The 13,598-nt window shown below is 41.1% G+C and overlaps 1 protein-coding gene across 3 annotated transcripts in view; it reads right to left on the bottom strand.

The window, feature by feature from the left end:
- Positions 1 to 509: 509 nt before the first annotated feature.
- Positions 510 to 13,598, bottom strand: part of USP46 (ubiquitin specific peptidase 46) — a 63,400-nt gene continuing 50,311 nt past the window's right edge. For all 3 annotated transcript variants that reach the window (XM_517296.9, XM_054683136.2, XM_016951745.4), the window contains 4 exons: positions 9,325 to 9,408; positions 6,673 to 6,870; positions 3,444 to 3,522; positions 510 to 2,562 (listed from right to left, as the gene is read on the bottom strand). In XM_517296.9, coding sequence (XP_517296.2) covers positions 2,461 to 2,562; positions 3,444 to 3,522; positions 6,673 to 6,870; positions 9,325 to 9,408 — 463 coding nt within the window. In that variant the 3' untranslated portion in view covers positions 510 to 2,460. The remainder of the gene's footprint in view (positions 2,563 to 3,443; positions 3,523 to 6,672; positions 6,871 to 9,324; positions 9,409 to 13,598) is intronic.

The following is a 13,598-nucleotide window of genomic DNA, read 5'->3' as shown; positions in this document are numbered from 1 at the left end:
CCTCAGAATGGTCTCACATCTCCCACACCATTTCCTGCTTTACACTGTGAATGAGGGATGTAAACTAAAAGTGTTTGCATGTTACTGTCTTTACATAAAGAGACATGATTGGGAGAAACCTGCAGCTGCCCAGTGTTTGTTTCATTTATTGAGAAGGAAGACGGAAAAAATTAGCAGATAGCTCTAAATTTTAAAAAGCTGATGGAATGTTGCTGGAGAAGTGTGTTTTGGTCTTTTTCCAATCTTCTTTTCCTGCACCATACAACTGTTTTAATGTCTTTGCAATATTTTCTTACACTTACCCTTTTTCGTTCCAAAAATCTATCCATGAATGCTGAATTTTAACTGACTCTTTCTATTAAAAGGAATTACTTCGATTAAATAACTGGGAAAAACATTTTGCACAACCAAATAGAAAAGAAATATCCTGAACTTATGACTTAGCATTTAAACATTACTTCTACAGGCTTCCAACTGAAATATTTTTTCTAATAAATTAGCTTCAAGAGGTGTTTCAAAGATAATTTTAATAACTTTTCTTATGAATCAGTTCCAAATATATTAGAGACCAACCATCATGTTCTCAAAACTTTGTAACTTGCAGTCAAATATATGGATTCTATATAGTACAAACATTTCCCTACATCAATCACCTTCAGTTGGAAAGTGCCTCTCCTTAAAAAGAGATCAAAACTCACCTTCCAGGTAGTGATTACTGCGTAAGTTTCATGGAGGAAAAAAAAATATTTATAAATGTGAAATTGCCTCTAAACAAGGCAAGGTACATTTCCATCACTTGTATAAAACAATAACATGAAGATCACCCTGTTTTGTCTTCTCCAGTGAAAAGTAAAACATTTCACTTCAAGCATAAACAAACGAAATGTTGGCATGCTTACTTAAGTTCTGAGCAATAAACAGTTCAAGATATTTCAAAGATAAGAAATCCAGTTTTCATCTAGATAAAGTGCTATCCTCTTCATTGTTGCAAAATGGCCACTAACATTTTCCATTTCAATTTTAGTTCACATTATGCCCAAAGTTTGCATGTTCATCAGTGGATGCATTAGGTAACAAAAATATGTTCACAGTTTATTATAGTGTATGGAAATTAAGTGACTTCTAAAGGAAGCCAAGATCTATGACTCAAAAACCAGCTCAACAGCAAAACACCAAATGACCCTTTTAAAAGGTACCAATATTCAAATGCTCTAATAAATACATACATAACAAAAGTGAAAAAAGTAACTATAGTGAGATGAGGTTCTTCCAAAAAAATTCTGTCTTGTCAAGCATTCTAGGAGTCTGAGCCAAAGAAACAGCGCCATTTTGTTCATTCCTCCCCCTGCCCACGGACACTTCCTTTGAGCCACCTCCATACCCAGCTAACTCTGGTATTCCCTCTAGGGAAGGTTCTGTATCAGCCCTGGGACTCGCCAGTGCCTCAGTAAACAGACGGACTATGTTAAAAAGTTAAGTTGTACAATGTGCTGATGGCTGGAAAGATGCAGTACCTTTGTTATTCCTGATAAGGAACAATGCCGTGCTGACTGGCTAAGGGGAGGTTTGCCAGCCCTGCAGCCATTGACTGCCACATCAGCAGGATTGGAAAGATACCTTGAAAAGCTTAGCAGTGCCGGATACAGGATAAATACAACTCACAGGGCCTTACGTAAGTGTCACTGAAAATAAACAACATAGAGTTATTTTCCTGAAACTTGGTTTTGGTAGAAAGGTACGAAAATAACTTTTCATTGTCCACAAAAACTTCCTCCTCTTGACTTTGTCTGCCCTGAGCCTTCTTAGCCCCTGGAATTCTAATGGCTAGGTCAGCACAGCCCAGTGCCAATGCCAGCCAACACCAGCCACCACGGACAGCTTCTCTTCACCCTGTTTCATGTCAAGGATGATTTTAATATCGAGGTTACTCACTTTTCAACATTTTCACTTGCACAAACTTAAAGCTATACTTGCACCCCTAAAAGGTGAGTATCTACCCAATTCTTCTGTCCTTGTATCAGAAGAGAGGCAGAGAAGCTGAAAATGGGTAGCAATGCTTCCAGGGACAAGTTAAAGGAATGCATTGTAAGAAGACCCTGGAAGCCATAGAAGTTTAGCAAACACCTAAAACAGACCGTAGACATTCATAGGAAATGTCATTCTAATACAGCCAGACATAATGAATGGCATAGCTTTCACCCAGTCCTAAAATTAGCAACTGTTATTCATATAAATCAGACTACAATCTGATTGCAGTTAACTCTATGTCAGACTGAAATAAAACCAAGAGTAGTGCTGCATGTAAAAACACAAAAGGAGAGAGTCTAACACAGCCAGACCATTGAGACTCGGAGTGATACCATTAGTGGGCCACTGGGGAAGAAGAAAGACTGCAGAGAAACCAGGTAATAGTGCTTTGAACATTTTCCCCCATTTGAATTAGTCCCACAGTTCTTTAAGTTACTCTCTTGACTGATAGAATAAAATATATCCAGATTCTGAATTTTTTGATATATCTGACGTCAGGCCATAGAATTCTTCAATAGCTTGAGCATCTATTTTCTGCAATAAAGGAGAAAGAAAACAACACAATTACTTAACATGATTCCTGGGGAAAGGAAATAAAAACTAATGGAATATATATTAAAATGCAAGGAACACAATTTGTTATGAAATCATCATTAGGAACTTTCAATAGCAAATGGAGAATTCCACAGACTTGGCTAAAGGACATCATCACATAAATTGTACATCTCTGGGAAAGAAGGCAATGCCTTCATGCATTAGCAACCCTGTGTGGGCACTCTTTGAAGAACAAGCCATCTCCCAAATGGTAAACTGATGGGTCCTGGAAATAGCCTTAAGTCTTTTCGGCCACCAGAGTTCATCTCTTTTGGTGTTATTCCACTAAAACTGCTACCTTAGTGGGTTAAAATAGATCATGTCTTTGAGTGTAGAATTCATTCCAGCTAGTATTCTTTTATAACAAAATCAATACATAGAATGTATTGGTGTAATACAAAGAATTCCAGATCCAACAGACTGAATAAAATATTTTAAACAATAATCAATACAAGAAAAATTTGTTATAATAATTTTAATATAACTTTGAAGTCTATTGTTTGCCCTGTATCAGAGGGGGCTTTAGTCATGATAAGAAACAAGACTTACACTGAAGTATGATTTACGGTGGCACAGATAGAGAGATCCCATGTCTATGGCTGAACCGTGGAGAACACAGCGTCAGTGAGTCCATGATCACACCCCTTCTCCCTTTCCATGGAGCATGGGGATTAGCAGAATTTGGTTTTGAATACAAATTTAAGTTGTTTTCAAATTATATTATGGGGAAACAGGCCTATTTTAGAAAATGTCTATACATACACATTCTCCGAAATACTACTGATGCTCTATGACTACTGGAGAATAATCTGCAAACCAACCTCTACAATGTCATCATCAAACAAAAGCCAGAAGCCGTGACTTTTCACAATAGTGATATAATGCCCACGATTAGGACCACTGGAAAAGAACAAATAAAAGGCAGTCAGCAAGTTAACATTTATCTCTTTATAAAACTCTACTTAGCTCTTTATAAGCAGTGATTCTCTGGGAAAAAAAACTATGTCATCAGCATAAAGAACTTGGCATATAGCTCATGTCTATGTTTACAACACCATGCTGGACACAGGGGAATACAAAAGTGTGCAGAAGAGATGTCTCCTAAGGACTCATAATCCAGCAGCAAAAACAGACACTCAAATTCAGCAAATATTAACAAAAAATTACTCTCTACGTATTCTGTGCCAGGCCCTATTCTAGCTGTCAGGGGAAGAAGCAGTGAACAAAACAAAGACCCCACTTACTTAGGACTTGGGGTAGGGGCTAGATTGGCAATACACAAACTAAACTTATAAATGTATGTCAAGCGGTGAGAAGTGTCATGGAGAAGGATGAAGCAGGGTAATGGGATATGAGTGATGGGAGGAGGTAATATTTGATGGAAAGTGAAGGGAGGCCACTTTGATAATGTGAGTAGAAGGAAATTTCCCTGAAGGAAATGGCAGGGGGAGGGGGAGGGGTGGGGGTCAGGGCGTGGGGAGAAGCCATGTGACTCTGGGATGGAAGTTTCAGAAATAGGGAATAGCAAGTGCAAAGGCCTGGGGTGGGCGAGTAGCACTTGGTGTGTTCAGGAAGAGCAGAGAGGCCAAAGGAGGCCAGAGCAGCAGAGTGAGCGAGGCGGGGAAGACCAGAGGGGGCTGAGGGGCAGGCGCAGTAGGAGGAATTGCAGGTAAGATTTTAGGCTTTGCTTGAGCAAGCCAGGAAGAAATGGGGAATTTTAAGGAGTTGTATGATCTATGCTTTAGAAAGACATTAATAAACCAATATGCATAGTAACAAGTGTTAAAAAGCCGTATACTATGCTATATGGAAAAAAGCAGAAAGGACAACTAAGCAGCTGTTACTATGTAGTTAGGTTAGATTTGCACAAGTGAGGAGATTTCAATCCTAAACCTAAAACTGTTTTTTAATGCACTGTTAAAGTTGAAAAAGCCAAACTTCCCCCTTTGTTTACCCTCTTTCAACACAAGATGATGGCAATGATCTGTTCCTGCCCTTTCTCCAGCCTCCTCCAGCTACTGTCTCCCTTTCCCTCTGAGCTCCAGCCCATTTGGCTCCTCTCACACACTGCCCCCTTCATATTATGGGCCTTTGCATTGCTGTAAACTCTGCCAGAGATAATCCTCCCCCAACTGCATTCTATTTAGCCCTGTGCTCAAATGTCACCTCCCCAGATGAATCTCTGCTGACCAACTCACCTGAAGATGTATCTCCCATCACTCACTCCCTCATCTCCCTGTTTATTTCTGATAGCATTGATCAAAATCATAAATTATCTGCAGTGGTTTGTTTTTGGGGGTAGCAGGGTGGTGTGTTTATTTGTTCATTATCAGTCTTTCCAGATAGATTATAAGCTTTGTGAGGGCAGGGTCCCTGTGCTGTGTGTCTTTTCGTTACTCTATTTTCAGATCCTGGCATGGAATCCAGAATATATGAGCTTAAAAAAAAACCTGCAGCAGAAATCAGTGCATGAGGCTATGCACCTGCTGCAACTGTGGGCCAGGAGGTCCTGGCATGGAAGGGAAGGCAGGCCCAGCTCCCTAACCTCAAAGCTTTCCAGTGCTACCTGGAAGCCACCCAATCCGCAAGCAGAGGCCAGCCCTGCTCCACATAGGAGAACAATGCTACTTCTGTGGGGAGGAGTTTGAAGAATCCTAGTTAGTGGCATGCATGACTTGGCACCAACTGAGCTCTGCTACCAGGGCTCTTCTGACCTTGTGCTCACATTACAGAAACTGACCTTAGAGAACCCAACCTCCCGCTGGACGTCCAGTTCCCTTACCTGTGTCTCTGCCAGTCCTCCCAAGGATTTGAATTGGGCACCCACAGAGACCCACACTGAAAGTCCTGTGTACCCTGTGCAAGGGGCCCTCCTGTCCACACCACCCCTGCCACCCACTTTAGCCACAATGCCCACCAGGTCCCAGGCTCTGCCTGCCCTAAGATCTTCCCCAACCCTGCACCAATGTGAGGCCTCATCCAGTGCTCAAGGCTGGGTTCCAGATCACTGGAACCCTGTGTTCTTCAAAAGAATAACAGCTGTTCTTTAGGGAGAACACCACAAAACTGGCATATAACTAGCCAATAAATATCATTTTACTGAGAATACAAGAAAATATCCAGTGACTTAAAGTTAATACACACAGGATAAAATATGGGGTGCTTCAGATGTGAAGTTATACAGTTTCTGATGCCATCTACCCTAGTACACAATTAAAAATATATCAACCTATTCCTCTGCGTGGCAATGGTAGTCTCCTGGTAATGGTGTATTCACCATAATCCGACCTTAGCAGATAGAGGAGAAAGACTCTTGCTCTATGACATGCCCCAATCTAAAACCTATGAGGGCAGGGGGAAAGCTGTGCCTACTCCCAAGACAGAACATAAACCTGTCCCAACTGAGCAAAGAATAACAAACAGGTGAATTTTCAAGATATTTTTCTTCCCTTATACCAAATTATGGAATAAAAAATAGCCGCTCAAAGGAATTTTGGCAAAATGCTTTGCCTCTCCATATCTAGAGGCCTTCTCTCTCTTATCTTTTTTCTGATTATATACTTATTACAGAATGTTGGGGAAAGACCAAAAATAACAAAGAATATTTTTTAAGAATATATTTTTAATCACTCAAAGTGCCAAAAAATTACTAAATTTGATCCATTGCTTCTAGTCGTTATTTACACATCTTAAAATACTTTTGAGATCATACTATAAATGCAACTTGGCTTTTTAAAAATTAAAATCATAGCATAGACATTTATTTCTCCATGTTATTTCAAATTCTTCATAACCATCGTTTTCATGCAATGGAGATTTATTAAGTAATTTCTCTCATGATAGAACATTTAGATTATCATTACTGGAATGCTCTTTATTTTATGTGCCTGCAGGCATGTTTATATATTTTTTGTGATGATCAGTAAGAGTTTGGCAGAGATCCGAAAACTATTGAGTGCCACGGCCCAGGAAAGATGCAGCTGGGTATACTTCAGCGAAGAGGCAACCCTTACACTTACCCTGTATACCTGCTTCCAGTCTTGCCCTTACCTGCCACAGTGAACGACCACGGCAACCAAGTCATACATGCGGTCCAGGTTCACTGCATCACTGGAGGTGTTGAAGAGCCGGAGTTCCAGAGGGAAGACCACACGGTAAGACAGCTTGGTGTATCTGTGCAGCTGCTCCATGTACTTGAACCGCTTTAGGTGCAGGGCCAAGATCATGGGCAGCTTTTTTACCCTCATCCTAAGAAACCAAGAAATAGAAAATCAGTTGTACCCAACACCTATTAGGGGAAGAGAATACACTGTCATCTGCACAAACAGAATAGTAAGAGGTTCTATCCAACTTCAAACCAGCAAACAACCAAACAGTTTGCAAGGATAAAAGTATGCTGGCATATATAGAGCTGACTTATCCTACATCCCTGGCTCCCAGCAGGAGAAATGTACAACGGTGTGTGTCTGTTTGTTGAAAGGAGACGTTCCAGAATTTTTGTACAAATAAAAATAGGCTGTGCAATTGTTCTCCATCACTGCCCTGTGCCTTCCAGAGAGAAATGATATTTGGACAATCTACCCCCTGAGATGATGGAGAGGAAGGTTGAGAGCTTTTGAGAACAGGAAGCTGGGAAGAGGACAAGGTAGACGATGCCGACTGCTGGACTTACAGGTTCTGAGGACTGGCAGGAGGATGGATGCTTCTGACACACACTCTTGGGCATCGGGACACCAAGTGTGCCAGGCTCACTCTCATTCCGACCCTTGTGATCTTGGGCAAGTCACTTCCCTTCTCTAGCTCTCAGTTTCCTTATTTATAAAATGCAGGGGTTGGCTTAGGGCTACATTTCACAAACTGGGCTCAGGAGAGCACTGGAGATGTTAACAGACGTGGTGTTTCTGTGGCTAAGTAAGTTTGGATGATGCTACTTTCTGCTTTGAAGATCCTATGTGTACATTACCAGACTGAAGACTTTGAGAAATCCTGCAGTAAAGGAATTGTTCTGTTGTTTGATGTTGCACTTCCCAAACTTATATAAACATAGAAAAGTTTTTTTACTAGGTGACCATTAACATTTCTCAGTAAAAAGTCGCAAACGCAACAGTTTACGCAGAGTACACTGCTAGAATAGAGGGTCTTCCAGTTACCTTCCAGCCCCCATTCCATGAATGTACTGAATTAAGTGTAAATGCCATTTAGTTTGTGTACATTTTTAATGCATAGTATGTGAAAAGGACAAATTTTAGAAGAATAGTTTTAAGGAATCTATTAAGGAAAAGCCCTGTTCATACAAATAAGCAAGTAAAACAACAGTAGAGAAATAAGAAGTATGGGGAACCCCATGTTTTATGGGAACATATGACGTTGTAATATATAAACCCCCCAGGGCTGAACAAAAAATGTCTTAATGCCACAAAGGAAGACCCCAGGCCAGCCTTAGGCAGATTGAGGTTATAAGGATGGGGGACAGACATGAGTGACCTTCTTTACTAACAAAAGATATCTACCTACCTCCTTGAGGCCTGCCCGCTACAATGACTAACCATCTGTAAGTTTTGCAGCAAAGAAAAGTGTACATGTTTGGAGTGAACGCCTGGGAAGGCTGGGCAGAGAAATGATCTCAACCTCAGGTCTAGACCCCTGAGGGTTTTAGACAGCAGTATTGAGCATCAGCCAGCTGCCTTGAATACTCCAGAACCACTGACAAGATAGATTTAACTCACAGGAAGCCTTCGCAGGATGACTGAAATGGCAACTTTCCTGGCTTGTAGGAGCAGATTAATGGGGGACAACTGGTTATTCCAGATTTTCCAAGAACTGTAACTGTCTAGTGTGCAGAAAAGGTGGTGCAATAACTTTCTAACTTTCTTATCACCTGTTCTTTTTCTTTTTTCTTTTTTTGATACAGAGTCTCACTCTGTCACCCAGGCTGGAGTGCAGTAGTACGATCTCAGCTCACTGTAACCTCTGCCTCCTGGGCTTAAGTGATTCTCCTGCCTCAGCCTCCCGAGTAGGTGGGATCATAGGCACCTGCCACCACGCCCAGCTAATTTTTGTGTTTTTAGTAGAGATGGGGTTTCACCACGTTGGCCAGGCTGGTCTCAAACTCCTGACCTCAAATGATCTGCCTGTCTCGGCCTCCCAAAATGCTGGGATTATAGGTGTGAGCCACTGTGCCCAGCCTCTAATCACCTATTCTTATAACTGATGTGTTAATAATTTCCTCATGAGTCCTTATGAAATGATATATATTTTTTAAACCTCTGTCTCTAAATAAGAGGTCCTAATGTTTAAGCAATACAAACAAAAATAATATTGGGTGTCTACTATGTGTTATATACTCTGCTAAGTACTTTATATAATTTACCTTTAATCTCAAGAGAATAGTGATTATATTTAATCATTACTTGTTTATCTAGCATAATATCTGGCACATGGCAGGGCTCAACAAATATTTGCTGAATGACTGAATGAATAAACAAATAAGTAAACAATCGGACAGACAACTCTCCAAGTTGTTCTCTCCAAGGTCAGCGTTCTTATCCCAGTTTCACTGGTGAGGAGGGTAACTGACTTCCCCAAGGCTCCATGGCTACAAGCCCAGGTAGCTGAGATTGATTCAAAGCCAACCCTGCTGGGCCCCACATTCGGGATCCTTCTCACCACACAAAGATAACCCTGAGCTAAATCTTTACCTACCTTTTCTGGGCTTCTTGTTTGCTGCAGCATGTTTCACAATAATATTTTTGTTCACTACACAGTGTTTCTGTGTTGCTGAAGTCTCTGTAGAGGAAAATATTTCCATCTTTTAAAAATGTCCAAATCTACTTGGTATACTATGTTTTAAATCCCTCAATTAACCTGTAGGGTAATTTTTAAGTAAAAATGGAAGAAGAAGTAATCAGAAAAAAATCCTACTTAAGACTAGGATGGTAGAGAAACTACAGGATGAAAAACAAAAATAAGAAGACTGGGTGCCGTTACGGTGGTAGACATGCTCTTTTCATCGAATCACGAATTTACCATGAGAGATTCAAATATAGTTTTATTTAATGGGACACAGGCAGATATAAATTAGGGTTTCCAACTGGATTCAGAAAAAAAACTCATGATTTAATGGAGAATACCTATAAGCTAGAAATTAAAATCGTAATAGAAAAATACTGTTGAGTAAAAGTTCACCATAAACACTAAAACTTAGATCCAGAAAGTAAATCACATAACATGCAAGGTGACATTATTGTGTAGTTAATGAAAAATAGTATTTCTCTGGTAGTCCATATTTTCAAAGAGCATGAAAGTAAAGATAATGAAATTTAAACCACATACAAAACTGCCCTCTTAGTGAACTAAAGAAATCCTGAATTAATCAGATGACCACCTCCTACCAACCCCTGCTCCCCACTGCTCCCCCGCCGGAGGAGATGAACTTTTGCCTGCCTCCTTTGCAGAACAAAAGCCATTGTGTTTGTCATATGTGTATCTGCCTTATCATGAGGTTCTACTCTGCTACTTACGGTTTTTATTTTTTAAATGTCATGGTTTTTCATTCTTTTCCAGCCATCGAGATTCTACTTAACATTTCTGTGGTACTGCTTCAAAGGCTGAAAAGAACATCTGGACTAATACCCTATAATTTTGAAAAATTCTGGGGCATTTCCTTGTTCAGTGTCCTAGTACCATAATGACCAGATTTTATTAAACAGAAAATGTTATTTAAAATGTGTTAAATGATTCTACCACTTACACAGAACACATCAAAAGAAAACACGGATTCTTTCATTCATTAAGTCCCCAAATGTTTCCTGCCAGTCCTCTGGGCTAGGTTCTGGGGATCCACAGAGAATAACTGCCTTCATACGGCTCACACTTTAACAGAGATGTGTGCAAATGAACCACTGACAACATGAAATGATCAGTGCAGCTTCAACAGAAAGCATTACATGATTCCCCTGCTTAAATCCTCCAGCAGTTTCCAGTGCACTTATCCACCCTGCCTCCTTCTCTCTGCTCCAGCCACACTGGCCCTGGGAAATCCTCTTCTCACCTTAGGGTGATTGCAGGTGCTATTTTCTCAAGCACTGAGAGCTTCCTCCCAGAGGCTTCCATGGCTGGCTAACCCGGTTGTTCAGCACTCAGCCTAAACATCCCCTCTTTGGAGAAAACTTCTCTGGCCACTTTGTCCAAGCCTATCCAGCCCCTATCACATTGCCATCTTATTTCTTCCCAGCATCTGAAACCATTCCTCTGTTCATTTGATTACTTGCCTCCCCTCTATGTGGGCAGTGCACCTGTCATTCCTATATCCCCAGCATGACACACAATGGAACACATTAATATTTGTTGGTTGAATGAATGAACCAACCAAGACAGAAGCAGGTGTAAAGTCCAGGAGATAGCACAGAGAAAGAGGGAAAGTGTGCCAGGTGAACAAGTGAATAAGGGTCAATGACTCCAGAGAGAGAACACTGCAGTGCAGAGGCCTGGAGGTAGGGAACAGCAGCGGTGACGTATTAGTCTGTTCTCATGCTGCTAATAAAGACATACCTGAGACTGGGTAATTTATAAAGAAAAAGAGGTTTAATGAACTCACAGTTTCACATAGCTGGGGAGGCCTCACAATCATGGCAGAAGGCAAAGGAGGAGCAAAGTCATGTCTTACATGGCAGCAGACAAGAGACAGCAGGTGCAGGGGAACTCCCATTTATAAAACCATCAGATCTTGTGAGACTCATTCACTACCATGAGAATAGTATGGGAAAAACTGCTCCCATGATTCAATTATCTCCGCCTGGCCCCACCTTTAACACGTGGGAATTATTACAATCCAATGAGATTTGGGTGCAGACACAGCCAAACCATATCAGGCAGCAAGTCACATAGCCTGGACTATGCTACCAAGAAGCCAGCATGAACCCTAACCAACAGTCTCAACAAAGAAAAGACATAATCAGGTAGTGCTTTTTAGAAATTCCACTTTTGACAGCATGGTGGAGGGGGGATTGGAGAGGGATGAAAGGCAAGAAAGCCATTAGAATGCAAATGTACTAAACTTTCAGATTTCAAGTACATGGTGCATAAAACAAACTCATACTTAGCTGAATGAATACTTCAATTGAGTAAGTGCTGTGGAATCTTGTTTTGGCTGCATGGGATTGACTGGAGTGGAACGGGGAGCCAGAGGCAGGGAGGTGAGTGTGGGTGTGATGGAGCTTCATATCCTCCCAATGTCTACTGCAGAGAAGCTGTACTACCAAGCTAAAGGGTCACAATAGCCAAAGAAAGGCCAGCAACAAATAAGGAATCATTCATTCCTACTCATTCTTATTTTCCCCAAAAACTTATTTGATTTGTAGACCCAGACAGGTGGAAATATAGCAGAAGTTAATACCTAATGTAAAGACCCATTTTACAAAGAAGCTTGCTGACAGAGTAATGCTCTTAGGGCATCCATGAGTTGAGAATTAGAAAATGAAGGTAAGTTAGGAGAAGGCGAGGACCCCAGCAGTAAATGCTGAGGCAGAGCAGCTGTCAGTTAATGTTCTATACCTGTTGGAACAAAAGTGGGCAACAATGGTATAGGAAACTCTTCAATGAGAAAGACAAGAGGGGCACTGGCTCTTTCCAACACTTGGGATAAATTACCAAAGCACAGAGCAGAGGTTGGGAGAAAAACACAAAATTCTTTGTATTGCTTTAAAAAGAGGCAGAGCAGCAATAAAACATTACTTAAAAATACACTTTGGGGCTTGATATAGTTTGGATCTGTGTCCTCACCCAAATCTCATATTCAATTGTAGTCCCCGATGTTGGAGGTAGGACCTGGTGGAAGGTAACTGGATCACGGGGGCAGAATTCTCATTAATGGTTTAGCACCATCCTCCTGGTGCTGTCCTCACCATACATCGTGGAGAGTTCTTGCAAGATCTGGCCGTTTAAAATTGTTTAGCCCCTCCTCCAACCCCTGGCTTCTGTTCCAGTTATGTGATGTGCCTGCTCCCCCTTCATCTTCTGCAATAATTGTAAGTTTCCTGAGGCTTCCTCAGAAGCCAAGCAGATGCCAGCACCAAGCTTTCTGTACAGCTTGCAGAACAATGAGCCAATTAAACCTCTTTTCTTTATAAATTACCCAATCTCGGGTATTTATTTATAGCAATGTGGGAATGGACTAATACAGGGCTGGTCCAAAAGTAGTGAGTTATCTCAATTGATGGTTCACAGTCAGTTATAGATCAAACTCCTTGTTCTACTTTTACCCTCATTCTCAGGAAGGAAGGAAGGAAGGAAGGAGGGAAGGAAGGAGAGAAAGAGAAGAAAACACACTTTGGGAACAAATCTAATAAGAAATGCACACTTTTACAAAAAAGGCACTAAAGCCTTATGCAAATATTTTTAAACTTTAAAAAATGCAGAAAGACTGTTTTTGGATGCGAAGGCTATCAATTTTTGTAAACACAGCTATCGTGTCCAAGTTAATGTCTATCTTTGATACATTTTCAATTAAAATCTTCTTTTTCACTCACCACAATAATTCAAAATTGATATTAAAAATCCTCAAGCAATGCTTCCCGATAATTTCCATGTCATGATCCACACAGAAATACTACATGAGAAACACACTAGGATATACTGACAAGGCTGCTCCTATGGCTGGCCATGGGGCTCTGGCATGGCCAGGCCTTCCCAGCCTCCCAGGAGCCGAGGAGATGAATACATCTAATCCATTTTCCCTGGCTCAGCAGTTGGGAAGCTTTGTTCTAGAATCTAGTGCAGTGATTCTCCTTCTGCCCTCCTGGCTGCTCAATAGAATCATCTGAGAGCTTTAAAAACAATCCCAATGCCCAATCCCGCACCCCTCCACCCCCCACTCTCCCTCCATTCAATTACATCAGAATCTCTCCAGGTGGAACCCAGGCATTGTTGTTCTTAAATCTTCCCGGGTGATTCCAATGTGCTGCCAGGGCAGAGAGCCA

Source organism: Pan troglodytes, chromosome 3, assembly GCF_028858775.2.
Source record: "Pan troglodytes isolate AG18354 chromosome 3, NHGRI_mPanTro3-v2.0_pri, whole genome shotgun sequence".
Taxonomy (NCBI): domain Eukaryota; kingdom Metazoa; phylum Chordata; class Mammalia; order Primates; family Hominidae; genus Pan; species Pan troglodytes.
This window is presented reverse-complemented; position numbering and strand designations above follow the sequence as displayed.